This window comes from Berghia stephanieae, chromosome 4, assembly GCF_034508935.2.
Source record: "Berghia stephanieae isolate SIO BIC M18660-M18661 chromosome 4, UCSD_Bste_1.3, whole genome shotgun sequence".
Taxonomy (NCBI): Eukaryota; Metazoa; Mollusca; class Gastropoda; order Nudibranchia; family Aeolidiidae; genus Berghia; species Berghia stephanieae.
Window position 1 is genome coordinate 72230345 of NC_088363.1, and position 26647 is coordinate 72256991.

The 26647-nt window shown below is 35.5% G+C and overlaps 1 protein-coding gene across 1 annotated transcript in view; it reads left to right on the forward strand.

Moving 5' to 3' along the window:
• LOC144971169 (uncharacterized) overlaps positions 1-26647 on the forward strand; it is a 27307-nt gene continuing 660 nt past the window's right edge. Inside the window, exons 1-16 of the mRNA XM_078911653.1 lie at positions 1-221; positions 1917-2098; positions 2712-2842; positions 3892-4021; positions 5068-5136; positions 5944-6135; positions 6572-6826; positions 7446-7540; positions 7976-8092; positions 8571-8631; positions 10564-10674; positions 13096-13160; positions 18290-18361; positions 18749-18851; positions 20101-20167; positions 22192-26647. The exon at positions 22192-26647 is cut by the window's right edge and continues 660 nt beyond it. Coding sequence (XP_078767779.1) covers positions 1946-2098; positions 2712-2842; positions 3892-4021; positions 5068-5136; positions 5944-6135; positions 6572-6826; positions 7446-7540; positions 7976-8092; positions 8571-8631; positions 10564-10674; positions 13096-13160; positions 18290-18361; positions 18749-18851; positions 20101-20167; positions 22192-22310 — 1740 coding nt within the window. The 5' untranslated portion in view covers positions 1-221; positions 1917-1945 and the 3' untranslated portion in view covers positions 22311-26647. The remainder of the gene's footprint in view (positions 222-1916; positions 2099-2711; positions 2843-3891; positions 4022-5067; positions 5137-5943; positions 6136-6571; positions 6827-7445; positions 7541-7975; positions 8093-8570; positions 8632-10563; positions 10675-13095; positions 13161-18289; positions 18362-18748; positions 18852-20100; positions 20168-22191) is intronic.

Here is a 26647-nt window from a genome sequence, read left to right on the forward strand (position 1 = left end):
TTTCCGTTCCAACAACTTTCGCTTTCGGTTCTTTATCTTGGAACTGAGCAGGAAGGAAAATTTATGGAACTGAGACTGAGAGTGAGAGAGATCAACGACATTGAAATTTGAGAGATAAGAGAAGGGATAAATTGAAACTTGAGAAGAAAACAAAAAAAAACAACCCCTTACCCCCATTTCTTGATCATCAAGTTCGATTGCCTCCTGACATATTGGGCTAGGTATTCATCCATCCATTTTCATTCATTTTCTTGTATTTTGATTTTGTTCGGTTTTTTTTTCTCAATGTCAGTATGGATCTAGCCTATAGTAGTCTATAGAGTAGTAGGCAGTTTTGTGGAGAGGCCTTCCGAAAGCTCATCGTGCTAAGGGAAACAACCCAAATATTCCCTCAACTAACTCTAAGAAAAAATAAAACCTAGTGTCCTTAGCCTTAACTAACCATAATCGGTTAAACCAAACACCCTAGCGCATTTACTAAGACCTATAACTATAACTTATTCAACTAACCCTAATTTAAAAGCCTCCGACCAAGAGCTAATCTGAATGAAAAGTCATATTAGTATTAGGAAATTTTAATCTCTCACTAACCAATCTATCAAGGTTTGTTCTAGAGTTTTTAAAATGAAAATGCTACTAGATACCATTATATTTATAATGTATTGACAAATTGAATAAATCGTGTGACAAAGATCCACTGTGAAAATACAAATTGAAAGTTGCAAGAGACTGAGGAGCTTTCGGAAGGCCTTCTGGTTAGGGCAATGTCGCGTTTAGGGGGATTCAGTAAAAGATGCATTACTTTGTTAAGATGAAGAGGAATATCGCAGATATTTTGGTATAATCTTTCTCATCTTTCAATTTCCTTTTAAATGGTGTGAAATAACGAAAAATCCATCTAAAATGTCAGGAGTTAAGTTATATGAAGTTAAAATCTGGGAATTCTCAGATGCGTCTACGGTATTTTTTTATTTACAGCGTGTGTTTTTAAAATGAAAACGTTTGAATAACATCTAAACTTTATTCATGCCAAATTTCAGGGCTCTATACTGCCATTTTATTAAAGAACACAGTATGTGCTATGTGGTTAACATTGCATATATACTGTGTTTTTAAAAAGAATGGCAGTATATCTATGAGTGACATTTTTTAACTCCGTGCCGAAATGCCATTTTTTCATTCTTCTCATCATGGCTGCCCGGGGATATTGATTTTCATGTCGATATCTGTTGATTTGGTTATTTTTTATTTTTTATTTAGTACATAATATTTTCAGTACTATATACAGAAGAAAAAAAACTATGGCAAGAAGACATCAAAGAGTGGACAGGCCTAGACCTTAATTTTAATAGAAATAGTAATAGCCTTCTAGAAAAGGCCAGAGACCGTGATGAATGGCGTGAGGTTGTGAAGTCTGCACCCTCATGTCCCCCAAGGATCAGCTGTTTGTAGAGGAATGAGTGAGCGAGTGATTAGTAATAATTTGTTGGTAAAATTAAACACACTCCTCCAGCAGTCATTGAGTTGATAAATAAAATGACCCATGGCCGTGACCGACTTTTTATGACTTTTGAATGATGGATATCAGGGGGGGGGGGGGAAAAATTCATAGTGGGAAGGAGATTGTCACGAGTCAGCCCTTGGACAGTGTGGATAGTGAAGGAAGTAACGTGCAGGCATTTACGAAGCAGATGAAGATGGGGGAAGGAATGTATATGATATGTTTTTTAAAATATAAGAACTACGTGACAAAACTGACAACTAATAATATGGCAGTACTTTATGTGCTTTATCTTTAAAGCAAATTTGCTAAAAATTGACAGCGATACACCTGTCTTTATTTACCATAAAGAAACTGCCTAAATTTAAAGTTCAAGTGAATATGTATTTTAATGATTTTTACATTTATTTTATAGAAAGAGATAAAACATACAACTGCCATAAAATGGAGAGTGCTGATGGTGCTGTCTTATCTCTGTGCAAAGATGTCTGGAAATGGCGTATTTCTGAAAGTCCTGAGATGGCAACATTTTGTGGCTTCTACCAAGATGATGACAAGTGGGATGACATCAGCGAAGAGGCATATGTCAGGAGGGAGGTGGGAATAAATATAAATAATAGATGATTTTGTCTAGACAAAATAATGTTGTTCCTCTTGTGCATGCAGATATTCTGGGTGACAAGGGAAGTCGGAAATCTTGATTTTGGTTGGTTTTTTAATTAGAGATTGGATTGGTAGAATTTTGGTCAAAGTAATAAAATGGTAGTCTGATTTTTATTTAAAATTATATTCATTAAAAGCCTGCAACTATCAATGTACAAGAAGTTAGTATTCAGCTTGATGTTTTCCCTTTAAACTAAAACACTCATTACTCACATAATATTGGCTCAGCCTTCTGTTTTGGTCGATTGAGGAGGGAGATGTGGATTTTGATTAAATTCTTAAACTATTTGATTTGATATGAATATTCTCCTGATCCACATGTGTATTTTACATGGTTAGCAAGCTCTGTCTACACTCATGGGATTCCTCTATTTAAAATTTATTAAAGCAATAGATTTTTACTAAACCTATTATATGCCCGTTACACAGAGATGTTATATATAAATAGCATCACTGATTTGGCTTTGACTTCACAATAGAATTAATCAAAAAGAAAAGAATGAATTTCACTCCCACTTAAATTCAAAATATATATTTGTTTTCCCAGTCAAAAGTGAGAGAGTTTCTTAAAGCTGCAGAAGCTTTGGACGTATTGAAGTGTAGTCCAGATGTTGCTTTGAGTTATAGACTACTTCTCTGTGACTTGAATACATTCATCAAAGGTGTTTCATTCAAGAGGTAATTTCTTTGAAATTGTCTTAATTTTTGATTGTCTTGCTCATGGTAAGAATTTGCGATTTGTTCCACGGACTGACATTTCAGAGGATATCAGGACCTCTTTTATTTAATTTTTTTCATGATGGATCTCAAATTTTTGGAAATAAATATTTCTAATTCTACATGTAACCAATGATACAAAATCTATAGAAATTATGGGTCCAAATTGTCACAGAGAATTTGACCTTTGAGGTGCTTTTTAATCTCTGCTGAGTAGTTTGTAATATTTGGAATTGATACTCATTTCACTAATGAAAATCTGATCAGAGTTTTATTAAGGCAGGATTTCTAAATGTTCAATTTTTTTTTTTTGAAGACAGAAATATGATATGCTACTTGATTGATTGATTTATGTATTTATTTATTTTTTGTGAATGAAGCAATTTAAATAGTATATTTCAAAATACATCATGTTACTGTCGTTTAACTTTTAAAAAAATCATGACATTGTTATTTCTATAATTGACATAAATTACCCGATTGATATTTTATTAACTACAATCCTCAATTTTGTTGAATAAAACTTTTATCAGAAATCTATATTCCATTGTATGATTAAAATATAACATTTATTGGCTTATTTATAATTTTTCAATATTTTAATCAAGCACAATCTAATCTGTCTGTATTTGGAAAGAATGACAATTATATGCCCACTTCAAAACACCTGTCATGTTTTGCATTGTCCTTAAAAAATTTAGCTATCATTTTTTAAAATCAAATAAGATGAGGAATAATTTTTTTACAAAATACCTTAAGTTTATAAGGGCGACTATCAAAAATTATGATATCTAGATTCACCTTTCTATATCAGTTTAAGTATTAAAGCACTTGATATGCTTTTCATTACGGGTGCACTTTAACTTTAACAGGCATAATTTCACTTTTGGGGGGCATTTTGTGGCATAATTTAGAGGAGGGGGGGGGGGGGGGGCGCGATATTTTCCTGGAGGGACAGGTAAACTAACTTTATTTGAAAAAGTGTAACATTTAAAACTTTTTTGTTCCAGTTATTTTTTGCCATTGAACTATCTGGAAGGGATCCACACTGACTGCAACCTGACCGTGGCTTACATGAAGTTTGAATCAGAGAAGGATTTCCAAAATCTAAAGACCAGACTGGAGAAATTACCATCCAGAGTAAAATAAAAATCAATTTCAAATCAATTATTTGCAATCAAGTTTCTATTTTTACACTTTACAACAGCATCAGTCAAATGTAATGCAAATTCAGAGTCCAAAAATAATTTCAACATTTCTTTTAACCAAGGAAGGGTTATTTTTGAGTCAAGTAGATGATTAGTTCATTGTGTCGTATACTTTGACCGGCATTACCACTCATCTCAGAATATCAAGATTGTATAGGCCCTATATATATATATATCCATTTGTTGACATCGATTGATGGTTCCTCTATGACCTCTTGTTGCTATGCCTGTCAAGCTATTGACATGGATGCCTTTTTAACTATTATCTTATAGTATGAGTCTCCAGTTCTTCAATCAAGATACAGTGCATACAATTTTGAAAATCACATCAGTTATCGTATATTTTATTAAATTCTAGTCAAATAAACATTAAGTTGTTTTATTTTTTACTCGAAAATTTAAAATGAAGTATATTTTGGCCCTAACAGTGAACCGAAGACCCATAGCCACCTTAAGTGCTTGCCTATCACCCGGAGTAAACAGCCCACAGATCCTGAGTATCACTCACAATTTTAACACAGATGTTTGAAAAAAATGCATTGACGTCAAGTTTTGCAATGCAATTCCTTTATCAGTTTGTCAAAATATTGTGAGAAATACTCACTAACTGGGTCTGACCTATTTGTGTGCTTGACATGTACTAAGTGTATCTCGGGCCTTTTCATACAGGAAATTAATACTGAAAGGGTCGAAACTGGGTAAATGGCAGGAAATTTTCAGATTGGTTAATGCTTAGTAATGGGCAAACCATCAATTAGGATCTCTCCCAAGATTGATTGTGTAAGCCTGAATGGTGTGATGATCTACAAGGAAATGAGTATGAGAGAGATATATATATATATATGCTCTGTATATTTAATGAGATGTCTGAGACATTAAAAGCAAGTCATCAGAAGTAGAAGAGGAAATCTTTTGATCAAAATATTTCTACTTTGAAATGTGAGTACTTACCGATGTTTGGTCGTTCCTTTTTTTCAGGTTGCCCAAGTCATTGCAATGTTGAAGAAGGGAATCAAGCAGGGAATCGTTAATCCTAAACATTCAATGGTTTGTTAATGATTTTATCACCCACACACGCATACACACAATGAATATAGGATTTATTGGAATTAGTTGTTTAAGAAATCAATTAAAATATTGATAGTTTTTATTATTTTTTGTTTTGATTGCTCTGAGATGATTTGAACACAATTTCTCATCGCTAGGAAATGAGGGTCTTTATTGTGTGTTTTGTTTATATTTTTGTCAACTGTACATATGGCTCTGGCCTTACCATTAAAGGGACCAATATCAAATCCTGAGTTTTTCTGACCCCTGTCCACCCTAGGTCTGGTGAAAGTACTTTACGATAGACTATCGTCCTATCCAAAGGGTAGCAAGCAGTTGCCACTGTTTGTTTAACACTTCCGAAACTAGAATTAATCCCAACTTCATGGGCCTCATGGCGCTATGGGACTACACACTTTATAGTCTGAACCAAGCTTTCTTTCTGTTATGATTTTGGAATTAGATTATAAAAAGCACAGACCATTATGTTAATGTAAACCTGTTTTTATAATCCTGCAGTTATACTAATTTTATCATTTTATATTTTTTTTTGTTAAAAAAATAAATATTGCGTAACGTCCTTAACATTTACATTGCAAAACAAACAAGGGCCTTAAGAAGCTTGTGTCTCTTCTTGGCTGCTATTAACACCTGAATCATCTTTATTAGAGACAAATTACTCCATAAGATAATAAAAGGATTTTATTTATTTATTTATTTATTTATTGAAGCTAGAATTTTGTTATTGAATGATATACAAGATTCACCTCTTTGGTGTCTACACCGTCCACCATTTTTCTTTAACAGCAAGACATTCCAGGCCAGATAGATATCATTTTGGCCACCCCAGCTGAAGACTGGGGTTTGATGAAACCATTCAAGGAAAACAAATGTGGACTGGACTCAGAGGTCTTTCAAAAGCTGAAGACACAGTGCTGTGATGTCATTCAGTCATTGCTAATTCCAGCTTTTAATGATTTGAAAACATTTGTTGTTGAGGTAAGATGTATATTTTGTCTCTTTGAAACGTTATTATTATTATTATTATTATTATTATTATTATTATTATTATTATTATTATTATTATTATTATTATTATTATTATTATTATTGTTGTTGGTTGTTGTTGTTGTTGTTATTATTATTATTATCATTATTGTTATTATTATTATTAGTATTATTATTATTATTATCATCGTCATTATCATCATCATCATTATTATTATTATTATTATTATTATTATTATTATTATATTATTATTATTATTATATTATTTTCTAATAATAATAATAGTGTAATGTATATAGTGCCAACATGTCATACAATATGAGCTCTGGGCGCCTTACAAAAAAAGTAGTATTTGAAGATCTAGATGATTTTGATCTGTGGAGACTTACAATCAATTTTTTCCATGTCAATTTTTCTTTTTTTCAGACCTACATGAAAAATGTCAGACCAAAGGAAGGAGTGAACAGTTTGCCAGATGGTGATAACTGGTATCAGAGTTGTTTGAACTTTCACCTCACATGCTCCATGACTCCTCAAGAGGTTCACGACCTTGGTCTGAAGGAGGTTGCAAGAATTAATTCTCAGATTGTAGCACTGGCCAAGAAGGAGGGTCTTCCAGAGACAATGCCAGAGTTACTTGAGGCCATAGAGAAAAAGCAAGCAAACTCTTTTCGTTCACAGGTCAGTGAGTAGGAAAGGCAAGGGAGGTCCACAGGTACAAGAATGAAGGAACATATATAGGATATCTAAAACTGTCAGTGTTAATATTTAAAAAAAAGAATCTTCCTTAAAACCCGAATTCAAGACAGCTTGTTTAAATCAATCCAGACTTCTTTTTTTTAAAAGATAATTTGAAATAAGTGGGATTTCCACTAAAGAGTTATAATTATAATCTCTGTACAATCTCAATACTTGATGAACAGCACCTCTAGAAACTGTGTCTCGCTTTTTACGTGTGTAAGTCGATCATAAACAAATTTCAAATCTTGAAACGTGTGTCATAAACAAATACGAACATGCACACACACACACACACACACACACACACACACACATCTATATATATCTGGAACTCCACAATCTGTATGTCTCTATTATCCAGACAGGCTCTTCCTCTTTATTTGTATACTTTAGGAACTGATTCCATTATGTGGGTGTCTCTAATCCAGACAAAATGCTGGGAACAGAGGAGTTTGGATTGGAGAGACATGACTGCATGTATGTGTATATAGATTTATATATTATATATATCTATACTTTTGAATACAAGTTTTTCCCCATGATTATCTAATTGTTTCAGGATGAGGTCTTGAAATATGTGCAAGATTTATGCGAAAAGAAAATCAGACCAAAAATAAGCGAGTATTTCAAAGACCTTCCAGACATTCAGATGAAGCAAGTATTTTGAGCATATCTTTGTTGTATGAGTTTATAAATTTCCTGTATATACAAAGTAGACAATTAATCAGACATGAAAGACTTAAGACATATCAAATTTCTTATTCATCCTAAGTAAATAGTTTGCCTTATTCATAGTTTATTTTGTTGACAAAAGGAGAACATTTTCAAGACGGTCACGTTATTTGTAAATTAAAACTAATTTTTTACTTTTTTTTCAGGGGTTTTTCCTGTTTTATATTAATTTATTATATATAAATGATTGAATGAAATAATTCATTAATTTTTTCCCTTGTTTGGCATACGATATAATTCTAGAAATTAAATGTAGATTTTGAGTTTGATGCAAAAGAAAAATATGTAATAAAACCATTTTTGATAAAGACTTCTGATACAATAACATTTTTCTTTGTGATAATTTGTTGTATACAGAATCCAACTGACCCCAGCCTACAATGCATCAGCCCCAGCAGGTTATTACTTAAATGGAACACCGGATGGATCCAGGGATGGGTCTTACTTTATCAATGCCAACAATTTAGAGTCATGGTATTGTTAAGAATGATAATGCATTTTATTATCGGATGATTTTTTTATTCCCTTAATTAAAATAGTGGCATTGCCTAGTGACACATACTTACACCTCTCTGTTTGACACATGTTACTAAATAACAAATTGACATATTAATGGACAATTGAGATCTAATATATATTTGTTATTCATTGTTGTTTAATCCAGAGCAACTAATGGAAATCAAATCCTTCCGTTATGTTTCAGATAATGATGTCTTTTTTCATGTTGAAATATTACAAAAACTACATTTTGTCTCATCATTAATATACATAAAATTCTTCATTTTTATATTATAGTAATTTACTTATTGAATCTGGCTTAGTGTATGCGTGTTGCTCATAAAACCTTTCATTTTAGTTACCTGTATCATAGCCATTTTTAAGATAGTCACTATGAAATGCATTATCACTACTTTCAAATGCTATTCATTCAAATTCTCTATTACTCTTACAGCATTCCCTATTCATTACCAGCCTTGTCTTTGCATGAAGGAGAACCTGGACATCATCTGCAGGTATGCTCTATATTCGATTTTTTAATGATTTTCAATTGGATTCAATAGTCTGATGTCACGTCGCCCGGCAATGGCGGCCATCTTGGTTCTAAACAAAGAATATCATTACTTTTTATTCTTCATGCTGGCTAGAACTTTTCATATGTCTGGAGATCAGAATGTGTAAAAGTAAAAACATTATCAAATTTATGGGATTTTTTTCCTCTGGATACGCTTTTATGCTCGTCGGAGATAATATTTCATACGGGCGTCCGCCATTGTTCCGATAGTTTAGAGCCAGTGTTACTAAGTTACCATGCGTCATTAGGAAGGAAGTGACGTTACGACTGTTGAAGAGTATTATATCACGGTGGTTGTGTAATTTTAAATCCTTTTCAATCTATTTTTAGCCTTCTATGACATCGCATGTGATTGAGATAAATCAATAGAGAATCACAACTTTTTATAGGCCTGAATTTTATGAATCATTCCCTTAAACAAATTTGGAGAGCAACAGGATTGTATTCCAGCACTAAAATAAAGATTTTTAAGAGTAACGTCTTGAGTGTTGGAAGATCACAGACAGTATAGTCCAGAAACTTGAAGTATTCAAAACAAATGTTTACGATGAATCTTCAAGATTTTTGGCCGAACACAATGTCATATGAGGACCTAGGAGTGAGAGCGGAGGTGGGGTCTCTGGAGAGTCTCATTAAAAGGAGAAGATGGCAATGGTTGGGGTATGCCAGTCGCAAACCTGCACTGACAAGGAAGACTCTCTGATGGGCACCACAAGGAAAGAGGAAGCGAGGCTGCCCCAAGGAGACTTGGAGGCGTACCTTGAAGAGAGACCTAAAGCAGAGAGGTCTGTTCCTCAAGATGGCTCCAAAAATAGCTGCTAGGTGGAGCATCGCCTAAGTGCCAGCAGGCCTGGAGAGGATTGAGTGGCTGTGTAATATATTCCTTTTCAATCTACTTTTTAGCTTTCTATGGCATTGTATGTGAATAAGAGAAATCAATAGAGAACCATTACTTTGCTATAGGCCTGAATTTTATGAATGAGTCTTGCCCTGAAAACTACAAAACAATGCCTGTAAAAAATTTACATCAATGAGTAGGTCATTACAATATCTACATTTACATTCTAACATAAACATCACCTGTTGTTATGATACAATTTGTGTAACAAAAATACAAAGGTATCAATTAAACATCTGACATCTCTGACCTCAGTAAAAATCATGTGGCTGGTTATATAGAGAAGCCCATTTAGAGCCATAAGGCCAATCATGCCTGAATTAATCTCAATTTTAGTTGTTGTTGTGAGTTTAGCTTTAAAAAAAAAAAGAGATTTTATATAGCGCAATATCCACTAAATGTGCTCAAAGCACCTTACAAGGGGTCCCTGGCCAACAGCAACATTTAACATTTAGGATGGGACATGACGCTTGCTAGGCGATGTTACAATTTTTTCGGACAGAGACCACAACTCTGTTAACGGCCAGGTACTCATTTTACACCTGAGTACGGTGAGAGAATGCGAGTAAAGAGCCTTCTCTAAGGACTCAACTATGCGTTGAGTGAGGCTCGAACCCAGGACCTTCCGATCCGAAAGCGAGTGTCATACCACTATACCACTAGACCACATAGCCACACGCATAGCTTTGTAGTTTAAAGCTTCGACACTCAGCTTGTGACCAGCAGGTCCTGGTCCCGATGGGGGCTGTGCAAAGTTGAGTCCTTGGAAAATATATTTTCTCATTAAATTCAGGTTAAATGAATAGCATTACAGTAGTTGTAATGTATCTGTCGAAAGAAAAATTATAATGGTGCTTTACTTTATACACATCTATCATATAAGCAAATCGATGTTGGTGATTTTGGTGGGTTTTTTTACTCTCATATTGAAATTTGAGATGAAACTGTTCTATTACTTTTGTTTTTTTCATACAGGGAATTTATTCATTAGCTGCTACACACCTACCAGACTTTCGCCGTTACTCAGAGGATAGCAAATATTATTTGGCTCCTTCAAAGTTCTCTTTCAAAACTGGCTATATAGAGGTAGGATACCAATCAGAAATTAACCACATGTTTCAGTCAATTCCATCAAAATGAATGAGTAAATTATATTGTCCTTATTTCTGATCTATAAAGTAATCTCATCAAATTTGGCCTTTTTATAACAATAAGATATCTTGGAGTTTTCAAAACAATGTGTCCTCCAATTTTTTATTCGTTTGTTAAATTTATTTTCTTGACTTTTAATCGAAAATTTGGCTTTTCCTCTGAAAATTCTTCATGTGATACCTACCTATTGAACCAACTTTGAGTAAAGTGAAAATGACTTTAATAACTTTTTTAATAAGTGAAAATTTTACACCAATTTTTAACATAGTATTGAACAAACAACACTTGTTTTGATCGTCAATGATTTTGTGTACGATTCTTTGAAAGCTTTTATTGTCAATAAAGCCTTAAAAAGGGCCAGGGGCACGAATAGAAAAAGGTAATGCTTGGCTACCAACAGATACATCAATCCTACATTGGTAGAATGAGTTCTAAACTAGGGGATGCTTGTCAATCTTTCATACAAAAAAGTGTGCCTCATGGTTGTAGTGCAAAGACTGATGAGAACATTGTATCATTTTGGCTGAACCCAAGAAGTCATCTCTGTGTCGCTCTACAAGCTGCAAATTATTCAGACTTTAATCCAGAGAAATCTGAAACAGGACCTCTATACAAACTATTCACATTATGTCCCACATGGGATTTACTCCCTAAATAAATCAATCAGTTTCTCTACAGAAGAAGAATGACAATGTAGGGTCTTTTAATAACATCTGGTTTAGTGATGCATTTTTATCAAGATCCTCACATAAACTTTGTTTTTTCTGGATCAGAAAAAGCAAATATTATCATGGAATAAAATCATCTTCTGAAGAATGCTACTGCTCAGGTTACCATGAGTTCAAACGGTTTGATTGGACCATTTTGGATTTTGAATGAGAATGGAGAAACAGGAACTGTGAACTTGGTGCAACAATGATAGAAAAAAATTAATGGTTTATGAAAGATGGAGTAGCTCTTCATTTGTCCAAGAAAGCCATTACATTTTCCTCCTCATTAAAAATATAAATTGCTTATCTGGATCAGTATTTTCGCAAAAGCATTTTTCTTTTCTCTTTACTCAACATTGGTCCACTGGAAGAGTTAAAATCTGTGACTATCCATTTTGTTAAGTCACTGAATTGCATTAAAATATACAAAATACAGTAAAAACTAGATAAAACGAAAACCTCTAAACCAAAAAGAAATCAAATTGTTGCCATTTTTTCCTCTTTGTTTTTGTTAATCACCTATCAGTAAACCGAAAGCCCCTATGGTCAAACTATCATTAAATCGAAAAGAAATTGCAGAGTAACCAATGAAAAAAATTGTTAGCCAAACAAAATTTCGTATTTCATCATCTGTAACTATTACTCTTACAAAGAGCTGTTACCTAATGCGTTCAATTGTATTCATTCACCACCCGTCACTATAGCACATTTTAGACTGTCACACAGCCTCTCCACTTCACCACCAACCCACTTATAACCTCAAGAGCATCTTTATAGATTACAACATTTTTGCTCTCAATCATCAAATGTCTCTTTAGCACCTATTCTCGTTTGTATACACATACGTGCGCACACGCAAATATCCCATACTCACACAGACACACACACAGTACATTACTTAACCACAAAGTGACTGAAATAATAGCAGGTTCTGGGTGTCTGTAAAAGGGTGTGTACATTGCGAGGATCTGCATCAATATCACAGAACCCTTCATCTTCACTCTATTTTGAGCCTTTGATGCGTCAACAGCTCTCGGATTTCTCTTCACCTCATTATCATCGATAACTTTATTTCTAGTAGGTACTGCCACTAACTGTGAAGTCATGTCTACTGAATTGTTTGTTGTTTTTGTTTTTTTCGTTTTTTTTTTAAATATTGGAATGCATTTCACATTACCATATTTTATATAATAGATTTATTGCTGGTAAATAAAAACAAAATAATCAAATTAAATCAACCATACAAAAATAGATTTATAAAATAGAAAAACAAAACAAAACAAAAAAAAACAGTCAAACAAAACACCAAAAAAAACCCCCAAAAAACAGGCAAATACAACCAAAAAAAATAACAGGCAAACAAGACCAACAATAACGAAAAACATACTGATGCGGAGCTTACAATGAGATAAGGGAGACAACCTAATGTATCAACGATGATTTGGAGTTGTGCCCCTTGAAAATCCTGAAAACTTTTAAAGGTATGTTTAAACCGAAATAGAATGTCAAGTCCCTTAAATTTGGGTTGAACTGGTTTTTACTGTTTTTCTTTAGCATAAATGATAGCCTTCACTATTACCATTAGTAGCCATGGTCCTATTTTTTTTTTCAATGATTGTGTTTTTTTTGTTTTTTCCCCCTCAAGGGATGGGGACTTTATTGTGAAGCTCTTGGTGAAGAGATGGGAATCTACAAAGACAACATGGAACTGTAAGTGTAAGGATTTGATTTTATCTCAGGTGGTTTTCTATGTTGAAATTGATTGTTTTTGTAGTAATTGTTTTTGAATGATATGTAAGAACGGCCTAGTAAGCTGAGGCATGGTAACTTGCTCAAGACTACACAGAACGACAGGTAGGACTAGAAATGAGTACCTTTAGATTACTCACCCTGCTGAGTTACATCGCTAAATGGTTACTCTTCACCTCATGCTGGTGTTATGTTAGGGTGAAAAGGCCTGTAAATCTTCCGACAATTGTCAGATTTCTGACAGTACGATATTGCTCAATAAATTCTGTTAAGTGCTGAATATGAAAAAAGTAAAAGTAAAAATATAATTGGTATGTCGAAAGACAGAACCAACAAGAAGAAAATAAAAGAGTGCCTCCAAAAAAAAAAAGTTTTTATTCCGTTTCAAGCGCAGATCAAAGACAAAACAAACCAGTCATCATCATCATTGCCTTTTTCACCCTGGGTCAGGGTATAGGCCACAGACAAACAGTTTCCATCCTTCTCTATCCTGAGCCAACTTTTTTATCTCATTCCAGGTCTTACCACTTCTCTGTATATCAGCTTTTTTAATTCTTCTCCATGTTCCTCGTGGCCTTCCCCTTGATCTTCTGCCCTGAGGGTTCCAGTCCAATACTTTCTTTGTTATAGTTGAGTCATTCTTTCTAAGCGTGTGTCCAATCCACCTCCATCGTCTTCTTCCTATATCCTCTCCCACTGGTTTCTGCTGTGTTCTTTTCCATACTTCTTCATTTTTTATTCTATCCATCCATTTTATTCTGAGTAGCTTACGCATGCACCTGTTTACGAAAATCTGTACCCTCCTTATACATGCCTGTGATGCGTTCCAAGTTTCACATCCATACAGTAGGACAGACTTCACGTTTGAGTTGAAAAGTCTTAGCTTTAGTTGAAGGGAGATATCTTTAGTTCTCCAAACTCTGTTCAAAGATGTGAATGCAGCCTGTGCCTTTCCTATTCGTGCTTTCACCTCTGCTTCCGTGCCTCCATCCTTGTCAATTATACTTCCGAGATAGCAGAAAGTGTCTATATCTTCGAGTTCCTGATCTTTTACTTTGATCTGCTCCCTTTGACGCGTACCTATCCTCAAGACCTTTGACTTTGCAGGGTGAATTCTTAGACCAATTGATTCCGACAGGCTGTTTATAATTGTGGTTTTTGCTTGCATCTGGTCCTGGGTGTGGGACAAAAGAGCCAGATCATCTGCAAAATCCAGATCATCCAACTGTGTCCAGGGGGTCCACTGTATCCCATTTCTTCTCCCTTTGGAGGTTTCCTTCATTAGCCAATCAATGGCAAGGATGAACAGGAATGGAGAGAGCAAGCATCCCTGCTTGACACCAGTCTTAATTTCAAAGCTGTCAGTAAGCTGATCTTCATGTACAACCCTGCAACTTGATCCTTCATACATTTCCTTAATGAGGTTTACTATCTTTTCAGGGAGTCCATAATGTGCCAGAATTTTCCACAATGTTGCTCTGTCAATACTGTCGAAAGCCTTCTCGTAATCCAGAAAGTTGACAATAAGAGGAGAGTTCCATTCTATAGACTGTTCTACTATGACTCGCAGAGAGGCAATCTGGTCGGTGGTTGAACGGTTTTTTCCGAAAACCTGCCTGTTCATCCCGCAGTTTAGCATCTGTTGCATTCTTAATTCTCTCTAAAATAATACGGTTGAAAACCTTTCCTGGGATAGAAAGAAGAGTGATGCCTCGATAATTATTACAATTACTGAGGTCCCCTTTCTTTGGAAGCTTGATAAGATGTCCTTCCTTCCAATCCTTTGGGAATATCCCGTCATTCCAGATTCTCTCAAATAGTGGGTGCAGGGCCTCAGCATTTCTTTTCGCATCAACTTTTAGAGCCTCCGGTGGAATCTGGTCTGGTCCAGCAGCTTTCCCCCTTTTCATCTTGTTAATGGCACCCACAATCTCTGCTATCGATGGTGGATCACAGCTAATTGGTAGCTCATTCCTTGCAGGCAAAATTTCTGGCTGGTTGTCTGGTGGTGGTCTGTTCAGAAGGCAGTTGAAATGTTCCCTCCATCGTTCAGATTGAGCCTCTTTTCCAAAAATAGTTTTCCCATCTTTGTCTTTGACTGGTACCTCTGGTTTCCCATATTTTCCAGCAAGTGTCTTGGTAGTTTGATAAAGGATCCTCATGTGTCCTCCAGTCGCTGCTGCTTCTGCTTTCTCTGCAAGTCTGTTCATGAATGCTTCCTTGTCTTTCTTCACAGATCTTTTGACTTCCTTAGCTATGGCTCGATACTGCTCTTGTGCATCCAGTCTTGAAGCCCTTGTTCGGCTTGCATTCACTTGTTCCTTCCTTGTTCTCCTCTTTTCAATAAGGTCCAAGGTGGTTGGACTTATCCATTCTTTATGTTCCGATTTCTTTACCCCCAATACCTCGTGGCAAGTTGTTATGTAGACTTCCTTGATCTTTGCCCAATGTGACTCTACATCTATGTCCTCCTCGAGCTCAGTAAGAGGTTGGAATCTATTACTCAATTGTAGTTTGAATTCCTCATTCTTTTCCCCATCAAGTGCATTCACCTCGAATTTTCTTCTTGTATGTGATCTGGCCCCGTGTTTTCTGAGTCGGAGCTTAAGCTTTGCCAATAGCAGGTGGTGGTCTGATCCAACATCTGCCCCTCTCCGTACTGTCACATCTTCCAATGAACGTCTGAATCTACGAGAGATACAAAAATGATCAATCTGATTCTCTGTCACACCATCTGGTGAGACCCAAGTTGCTTTGTGGATCCTCTTATGGGGAACACTGATCCTCCAATCACCAAGCTGTTGAATGCACAGAAATTTGCAAATCTCTCTCCATTATCATTCATTTTTCCCATGCCATGACGTCCCATGATACCTTCATAGCCTACGTTATCCTGTCCCACTTTTGCATTAGCATCTCCCATCAATATGTTGATGTCTTTCCTTGGCAACTTGTCAATGACTTGTTGTAGCAGACCATAAAATGTATCTTTGTCCTCATCTGTTGCATCATTTGTTGGGGCATAGATCTGTACAATGTTCATGCTGATCTTCTTACTCCGTGTTGTAAAAGACGCCATGATGATCCTTTCTCCGCATTGTTCCCATCCTCTCAGTGACTTCTGGGCAAACTTGCTTAGAATTATTCCTACTCCCTGTGTATGAATCCCGTCCCCTCTCCCTGAATATAAAATCTTCTCCCCAGACTTGAGGTGTTTCTGTCCGGATTGTATCCAGTGGGTTTCGCTTACTCCAAGTATATGCAGCCTGTATCTTCTCATCTCAGTCACAACTTGAGAGCTTTTTCCTGCTTCATACATGGTGCGAACGTTCCACGACGCAATTCGAAGCTGCTTGTTTGGCGAAGACGTCATCGGGTCAGCAGAGTCCTTTCGGCTTTGTCTGTTGTCCTTCATAAATTCTGTAATTCCAGAAACTCTTCGGTCGCCCAAGCTAAAAAAAGGATTTAGTTTGTCTGTCTGTGTTTCTGTAACGGTTTGAGTTTAACGGAAAGGGTGTTAACCCTTTGCCAACCCCCAACCTGGAGGACCAGGTGACTCAAAGAGGGGGGAATCACACACCATTAGTCGCCTTTTACGACACGCTGGCTTGGCGTTGGGCTATTCTTGACCCTCTCAGTTGAGGGACCCCGGACACCACACGGGGAACACACCAGTCAGCTAGGTTTATTATCATTCTATCTTGTCGATTAACATCCACTGCACACTCTGCTGGAGTGGATGTATTCACTGCCTACTATGCCACAGATGAGAAAGAGGGGTGACAGTGTATTGTCTTGTCACGAGTCAAACGCACGCTTAGTCAGTATCAACTAACACACACAGTGTGTGTCGGACCAGTTCGTTTCTCTCTATTTTGCTACCGACATGCATACATTATTCTGGTTTGTTATCTCCAGTCCTTCGCTTTCTGTGTTTCCGTTTGAAAATAAACTGGAATGATGAATGCGAAATAAATATTATTCTTCGAAAGGTGATTGACTGCTCTCAATGGAAGTTTTCTTTCCAAAAATCACAATCACTCACACTCACAAATTCATACAACACGCATGCTCAACCACAAACAAAAGATATGTAGGCCCCTATTACACTCCAGCACCGTTTCATCGAACTCATTCGAATGTCCCAAATTTTTTCCTTATTATTCTGTTATCATTCCGTTCCGTCCTCAAACAGATTTTTACCTCGAACGTGGTTTCCTCGAACTAATTTCACCCAGCCAACGTTTTTAAATAATTAATTAATTAAAGGTTTTTTTTTTTCTTAAATTGCCCCTTGATTTCAACCATTGATGACTTACTGTGATATTGGCAGTTATCTATGTGTGTATGTATCTACACTCCATGTGTTTGTGTGCAGTATATAATACACATGCAGACACACACAGCCACTCACACACTCCATCGCCATTTCACATAAATGACACCTCTCTGCTTATTATTCTTATCACTTGCCATTGGTTGCAGTTTAAAGTTCAATGCCATGTGCCATGATTGGCAGGTGGTTGGCTACAGCGGTAAATGAATGTTTTGATACAGCAATCTCCTCCACACACACACATACCCCTTGTAACATATCAATAAAGTAAATAATAATAAAGTTCCCTTTATTCATTCTCATGCGGAAATTTGTCTTCGGGTTTATTCAAAGGGAAGACTGGAATAACCCAGGTATCAGCCACAGCACAGCGCCGCAAATTGATCTAGGGAGAAACGGCTTGTTGACGGTCATACTGCTGAGTCACACTGACCTCCCCCCTCCCCTGCCTCCCCCCTATCAAATTTAATGGCAGTATACGGTTTCCTTGAACTATAGTTTCTTCAAACTTTTTTGCATGTCCCGAGGAGTTCGAGGAAACCGTGCTTGAGGGTAGCTCAAGGCAGAGCATCATTTGTAACACAGGGATAACTTTACCAAGTCCAGTTCTAATATATAGTAGACTGATTTTATATATATTCGGCCATTAATTAGTGTAAAGGAGAAAAAGAAAGCTTTAGCACTGTCAATTTTTCATCTCGGAAATTAGAATTTTTAAATTGTTGTATTTGATGATATAACTTTCTTTATATAGGTTGGGACGCTACAACATGGAGATCTTCAGAGCATCTCGACTTGTAGTTGACACTGGTTTACATGCCTTGGGGTAAGTTTGAATTTGTGTCATAGATGTTTTTCATTCTCATGACAAAATTAAAGAGATTTTTTATCATCATCATCATCATCATCATCATCATATCCAAGCATCATCGTCAATTGTCATTATAATAATTTTTTAAAACAATTATTATTATTTATTATTATTATTATTATTATTATTATTATTATTATTATTATTATTATTATTATTATTATTGTCATTGTCATTCATCGTTATGATAATGATAAGCATCTTTTTTCTCTTAGGCCTCCTCTCCAAAGAACACTAGTCTTTATTCTCATCATCATCATTAAATTACCACCACCATCATCACCGTCATCAATATCATCAGCAGCTGTAACCTTATTGATATTAATTAATGTTTCATATCAGATGGACTTACGAAAAAGCTGTAGAATACATGAATAAATATACTCTTGAAAACCGGAAGTCAGTGGAGAAGGAAGTTCAAAGATACATCACTTGGCCTGGACAGGTAAAATATATTCTACTTACTATTATACCTACTGGTATAATTTCCTAAAATTTGTGTTAATTGTCATAAAAGCGTAAAATGGTCTTTCCTAGTCTATTGCAAAGTACTTTCTGTCAAATCTAATAATGCCAGCTACCCAATCACTGTTGGTGACTGGAGAGGTCAGATGTAATTTCGAATGCAGCCAGGAGTGATACAAACTTGTGAGGGATCTACTACTGAGCAATCAGGACCCCTATCGTAGACTGAGACAATAATAATTGAGGAAATCTTCAGCTGACATTTTTATTTTTTAACTTGAGCATTTATATGGCGCAATATCCACTAAACGTGCCGAAAGCGCCTTACAGGGAATCCCAAGCCAACAACAACAATTAAAATGTAGGACGAGGCATGATATTACTGTTACAACACAATGTTGTTAACTGGGAGGTAGGTACTCATTTTACACGGAGAGAATGTGAGTAAAGAACTTTTTCATGCACTGTTCAGGGTGAGACTTGAACCCAGGACATCTATTATTAGTTCAATCACAACATACTCATAGAGACTGCTTTTCAAGAGATCCACACCCCTCCACCCCCAAAAATAAATATTAAAAAAAAAAATTAAAATAAACAAAAATTATATTTATTGGAAAAAAATGCAATTGTTTAAACAATAACATTGAGATCTCTAATTTGGAATATTTTTCGAACCATTAATAATCACCCAATCTTGTAAAGGATTGCTCTCTTTTTTGATGTTCAGCAAAGTCTGGCATTCATCATTTGCCATGATAACTTTTTTTTGGTTTAATGTATGGCCATTTGTAAATATTTTACCGCCCTGAATTTTACCATTAAATTTAAATGTATATTTTTTATACATTATTGGATCCTGTCCTTTAACATAACATAGATATTGATCTTAATTGCTTTTGAATCGTAACACCAAAGATATTGTAACTAAACATTTAGGAATTTTTTTGTCTTGACACATTAGCATGGTTAAATCATTTTTTTCTCTCGATTTGTGTAGTTCATATTGATCCATTTATTTGTGATTGTTTTAATTCACTCTTAATGAGAAATTAAAACGATTCGGGTCAGGGTTATTGAAAGGAATCAACAAACATTTTTATTATACAAAAAAACAAAAAAAACAAACAAACAAGATTTGTCTTTCAACGAGTTTCTTGAAGTATTTCATGTTGCCTGAAACAATTTTTGGTTATCTTTTTTTCTCTATTATAAAACATTTTTAACAGGCATGTGCTTATAAAGTTGGAGAGATAAAGATATGGGAACTTCGGCGCAAGGCGGAGGAAAAGCTAGGTAGGACTCAAATTATTATCATTATTATTGTTATTACAGTGCACTCTGGATACGTCGACGTTGCTTAAGTCGATTTTTTAACCCCCCCCCCCCCCCCCTTCTTCCTATATAACATTAGTAAAAAAAAAACAACTCCACATAAGTCGATGTCCTTTAAGTCGATTTTCTTTTTTTCAGTCATGACCACAATAAAATCACCAAGTTTTTCCATTGGTTAAAAAAGCTACCAGTAAGAAATTTCATTGGTTTAGAATATCCGTGAACAATTGACGCACACCAATATGACGTAAATGCTTTGCCTGACGTCCGTGCTCAATGTACATAAGCAGTATCGAATAGCTTTCATTTCTCCCTCTCACGTTTTACATCGTCGCAACTTCAAGTTCCAAGATTTTTTTTTTGATTTTTTTTATTTTGTTCTAATCCCAGGCAATCTTACCTATTGACCCTCTTAATTAGTATCAATTTTATCAAGAATTCAAGTCAAGTCTACAACTACAATGGCAAATCTATCGCTGAAAAGTCTGGCATGCGACAGAAAATCATCGCAGAGGAAATTGGCATACCAGCCATTTCTGTCTTGACGATTTACAAGAAGCATGACCTAGAGGCTCCTACCCTTCTGCTTTTCGTGGAATAATTCCACTTAATTGGTCTACATTCCGCATTCAAGGCTTTCCAATCCAGGAAAATAATTTTTTTTAAATCTCTAGTAAAAAAAAGTGAGCTATGGCTTATTTCGTCAGCATCTCCTATGGTCAATCAACACACATTTTGTGTGTCTGATTAGTCCCTTCAAAGTGTGTGCACTTGATGTCAGATAATATTGTATTTTAGGGAGGGGGGGGGGGGGGGCTGACCGAAGTATTATTATGTTGACTCCAATATTGAGGTCAATGACCTAAGTAATATTATATGTTGGCTCCAATCGGTGGTATTATTGGGTACAGGCTTCTTTCCCTATTTAATTTTAGGCCTATGTACGTATTTGTATGTGTGTGTGTGCCGGCACGCTTCTGTTTGATTAGGTGTGTGTTGGGGGGGGGGGGGGGGATCCTGACAAGCTTAAATCCATCCTTTGCTCTGAGACTGCTAGGGCCTGTGTCCTCTAGTATTATTTGACCCCCTTTTTAGTCTTTAAACAATCTGCACATTTTTACACATTTTATATTGTATCATTTAAGTACTTTTGGATTGTCTATTACATTTTCTGTTGCAAAGCATGTCATTCATAGTCAATAACAGTAAGTTGATTCCGCTTTTTGATCTCAAATTCCGCTTTTTATGTTTTCTGATTCCCCTTTGGGGCTATTGGGGGTAGGAGCCTCTGACGACCACTTCAGGGACCTCTACTTCTCTGATCAATTTGATGCAACCAAGCAATGTCAGCGGAAATCGCGACATGAAGGGTCATACTTATTCTAGATTGGCTTGCTTTGTTCACACACATTTTTGCTCAGTTACACTCCGGTTAAGTTGATTTTATTTTCTGTTCCCCTAGGCATCGTCTTATCTTGAGTAGACTGTATTATTATTAATATTGTTGTTATTATTATAATTATCATTGCAGTAGAGGACATTTGAAATGCATTGATGGAAACAACCTATGCACGTTATTGCACCACCACTTTTTTCCCTTATTATTTCTGCCAGGGGTGTTGTTCTATTATATCCGTACTGAACTTTTTATTTATATTAAGAATTCTGTTTATTATTATTATTATCATTATTATTTTTAATGTCATCATCATTATCATCATCATTAGGGGCAGCATGGCTCAGCGGTACAGTCTTTGCTTCATACCCGAAAGGTACCGAGTTCAATCACTCGCCGCTGCGTTGTGTGGCCTTGACCAAGTCACCTCACCCTAGCTCAATTTGCAGCGCTGCACTGTGGCTGATGCCTGGGTTATTCCAGTCTTCCTTGGAATAGCCCCTAGAGACAAATTTCCCCTATGGAATGCATAAAGGGAATTTTATTTTATTTATTTACTTATTTATCATCACCATTATTATTATTACAGGTTCCAAATTTGACATCAAAGAATTCCACCATTGCATACTTTCATGTGGAGCCGTCCCACTGAGTGCCTTGGAAGAGGTTGTGGACATCCATATCAAAGAGAGGAATGCTGCTAAATAAGGGAGGAATTCCTATCACACTTTGGACAGCTTTCATTTATGCAGTGGAGATCAGTAACCAGAGATTGAAACCATAAAAATTGATTCGTAAAATCTTTAGATAAACTAGAATTAGAATGAAGCAAATGATTATTTTTTTGTATTGTCTTTAGATTAAGTTAAGAGAGTAGCAATTTTTGAAAAGTTAATTTCTCTTTTTTTTTCTTCCAATCATTTATATTCTTATATTGATTAACGACTTACGGATAATAATGTTTACACTGAAAGACGTTTACATTTCCTAAATCAATTTTAATGAGTAAGTTTGCACAATTAAGGGGATGGACATTTAGATGAGATGAACAAAAGAGACAATCCAGTTTGGTTTTTTTATTAATGTCTTTTTTTTTCTTTATGGAAAAACAAAAAACACATGATTAAGTTGATTCATTAATCTACATGTGTAATGTTTCCATTAGTGTCTTTGCAATGGTATGATTTGCTTATTTGTAATCAAGATTCAGCAAAGAAAATCTATATAAATGTTGAGAAGTCATTTTACCAAAGAGTCAACACAAATATGTATAATTATAATGCAATCCTGTTGTCTTTCACTTGTCCATTACATCTGGTGTGGAACCAAATAGTTAATAATCAAGATACTTATAACTTATTCGCGGCTAGAAAAAAATTGTGGTATAGACAAGATTACATTTAATATTCTAGAATTTTCCTTGTTTGTCCTTTAGATCACAGATTGAAACTACGATCACAATGCGGTTTTTGTTTTTCCTGACATGGTGATGCCATTCGAGTGTTTCCATCATTTTTGTGTTTGTTTTTATCCCATGATAATGTTTAGATTTGTTTTGTTTTATTAATAATCACAGCTCAGTCTTGGGCACATGCTTTTTATTACATTTATTTTTAACCCAACTAAATGGAGTCATTATAAATTATATCAGATCAGTAAAAAACGAGAAAATTTTCAGGCAAACATAAAACTCACCTGGATCTTTGTTTAATAATAGCTAAAGTAGGAGGGTAGCTATTAAATTTATTGAAACAGCACAAGTTTGTTTTTGGTCTTTTATCTAGAAGTGCCTTACCTGATTCAGCTTTATTGTAGACGTGGACTGCAGCTTTTTACATGATGATTACAAGCTGTCTTTATAGCTTTCTCATAGACTGCCTTTGCCTGTTTTTTTAAAAAACTTTCTACTCAAGTTCTGGGTTGAACATCTCTCTCTCTCTCTTATCTCTTTCCTCTTTCGCATTTTGTAACATTTATATAACGCTTCACCTCATTGTCACATTCTCTAAGCGCTTTACAACGATATAAAACAAAACATATTACAGTAAATCAAGTGTAGATGGAAAAGTGATGTGAAATCAATTTAACAACAATACATGATAATAAATAGTATAGCAACTTATGATTTGAAAGTTTCGACGAATCTGAGCATCTCACATGTGATGGGAGAAGTTCCAAAAATGGGAAGCTGAAAATTTAAAAGATTTCTCACCTATTTTACGCAAGGTCATATGTTTGACAAGGATTGATTGGTCATAGCTTGACCTCAAGTTTCTATTGGAGACATAGATGTTTAGAAGTCTTATAGGGACTGTTAGTGCTCACGGATTTGTAGACGACAGTACAAGTCTTATACTTATAGTGAGGCAACTCTTTTCTCCACAGGAAGCCAATGTAACTCACAGAGAAGATTTGTTTTTATACAACTTACAAGGACTTTTTCACTATGATCAACATCTTTGTCTTTTAAAACAATCCAGAGCAGCGGTGTTCTTTGCTTTTAATGAATACTATACAGTTTGTACAGCAGAGAATGTTGATATGTTCATATTGCCACACTTGTCCTTTTTACAAATCCTTCGTTCTCACAAAAGATCTCTCTCTCTCTCTCTGCGGGTGGTTGGATAGGAGCATCACCCTTGAATCACATACCTATGATGTTCGCATGGGTGTACGATCCGATAGTGATGTCGTTTCTTCTTCTCTTTACTAGCCTATCCTGCTTCTTTGGTTTGTGATTGTATTTTTGACAGGGGATTTTTTTTTTTTCTGTAAATCTTCTGCCTGTTTGTTCTTGGTTATTTATAATTTAGCTTATGATATCTTTAGGTTATGATTTTGATTTACATTTGTACTATTTTTGTTAGATTGCTTGTTTTTTTTGTTTCAGCGGTCTCTCATATAACCTCAATTGTGTTGGAAGAGACCTAAAGCAACAAACAAACAAACAAACAAAAAATCTCTCTCTCTCTCTCTCTCTCTCTCTCTCTCTCTCTCTCTCTCTCTCTCTCTCTCTCTCTCTCTCTCTCTCTCTCTACCTGGGGCCATGGAATATTGACAAGCAAGCTCTCACTGACTTAGAACTGGAAAGTCAGTGTGTGTTCATTCCACCACACAACAACTCTCTCTATTAAGTCCTTATTGTTCATAACTCAAATCAGTACAAGTTTCATATATATTTCAGACAAGTTGTATTTAAGGTAGATGCTAATGACACTATGGCGGGGGACCTCTGAATCTAGGGCTGACAAACTGACAATGATCTTATAGGGATAAGATGTTTAGCACAATGTACACCCGAGAGACTTCCATCAGCAATTCATTCCTATTCTTATAGCTTTTGAGAATATCAGAGGTAGCTTTACCAATAAATGTGTCCTTCAATTCGAGATTGTTCTCTATGCCTTACTGTCATGCAACTTGTGAATCATTGATTCTTGTTTATGAAATTGACAAACATACTCTTCAACTTCAAGCCTTGAGAGAGCAAAATAAAAATTCAAAATGAGGACCGTCTTTGTTTAGGTGGAAAATAACCTTTCAATATTAACCTCATTCCACTGCCTTCCATCCTTTAGTCATCATTTTGCATTTGTCCCTCAAAAATTTCGAAAATTTGGTACATTCAGACTTGCTCTTACTCTTAGCGGTGGAATCAGTCACTTCAGCACCGCCAATACCAACTCCTTTCACTTTCACATTAAATTATTGAAAGAAGGCAATCCTTATCATAATTATTATTATTACACTATTATTTTTTTTCTTAAATAATAAGTATTATTACTATGAGTTTTGTTTCATTGGATGGGTGAGTTCACTAGATTATTTCCTTACATAGACGCCATTAGAAATGAGAGGAGGGGGACAGATTTGCAAATTCATATTTAAATAATTTTAATAAAAATTTGGTCTTTCACCAGCTATGTTTTGTTTAATTTGCCATTTTTAAATAAGAAGACTGATGTCAAATTTATACATTTATTACTAATGATCACGCTTCACAAGTACAGCCGGGTAATAAATATTACTTTTATTTATTGATTGCTTTGCCTCTTTAATCAAAAAGAATTCTATGGTATACCTGTAATTTAATCAGGCCTGAATCTGCCCCCTGAAAAAATTGCCTGAAAATCCGCGAGACGTTTGGGTCCCCCTGAAGCCAAAGCTTTTTCAATATAACATGACTGTCATCTGCATTATTTGCGGCCGCAAATATCAGGGCGATCCGCACATTTTTGTTTTTAAAAAAAAACAAAAAAAAACAGCGAAAACAAAATAATGAAAAAATTGATTTTCAGTCCAAAGAACCGTTCCTCTTATGCCTCGCAATGTATCTGCATACACTGCAATTCCTGATTTTTGTCATCTTCCTCAGCATGAGTTGACTCGATATATTGAGAAACTGGGGCCTAGTGCTGTAAGAGAGTCCGATACTGGAATCATTGATCTGACTCTTTTCTGGAAGTCTGTCGCAGATCATGTTCCAGCTCTCGCTGCCTTGGCGTCCCAGTATGCCTTTTCAACATGCTCATCACCTGATGCTGAACAAAGTTTTTCTTTATATAATCTCGTTTCGTCTTCTAGAAGGCGTAGACACAGAAGACAACATCAATTACTACAATAATTTCAGTGATGCCTCTTTTTTTTTAGTAGTAAAGGAAAACTAGGCCTTTGATGAGTCTGAGAGAAAGTGTACATTTGAGATAGTTTGTAGGTGTGAAAGTTTGATAAAACCGATACTGTGAATGAGAAAGAGTAGGCCCTTTGTGTGACTGAGTTGAATATTCGCCAGTGTAAGTAAGTGTTCTATTCCACAGTTTGTGTCTGTGTGTATTTTGTGTGCGTGTGATTGTATGAAAGTTTGGGCGAATAAATCGTGTTACAGTGCAGAAAATAATAAATGCAGCCTCCTTGAAGTTGAATAAAATGTCTTTTATATTTATTTTTCCATATAGCGTGTTAATTTTTACCGGGAGGCTTAGTTCCGCTCGTCAAATTTTTGGGGAAATTTTGCCCCACTTGGCAAAAAATGAAGATGACAGACA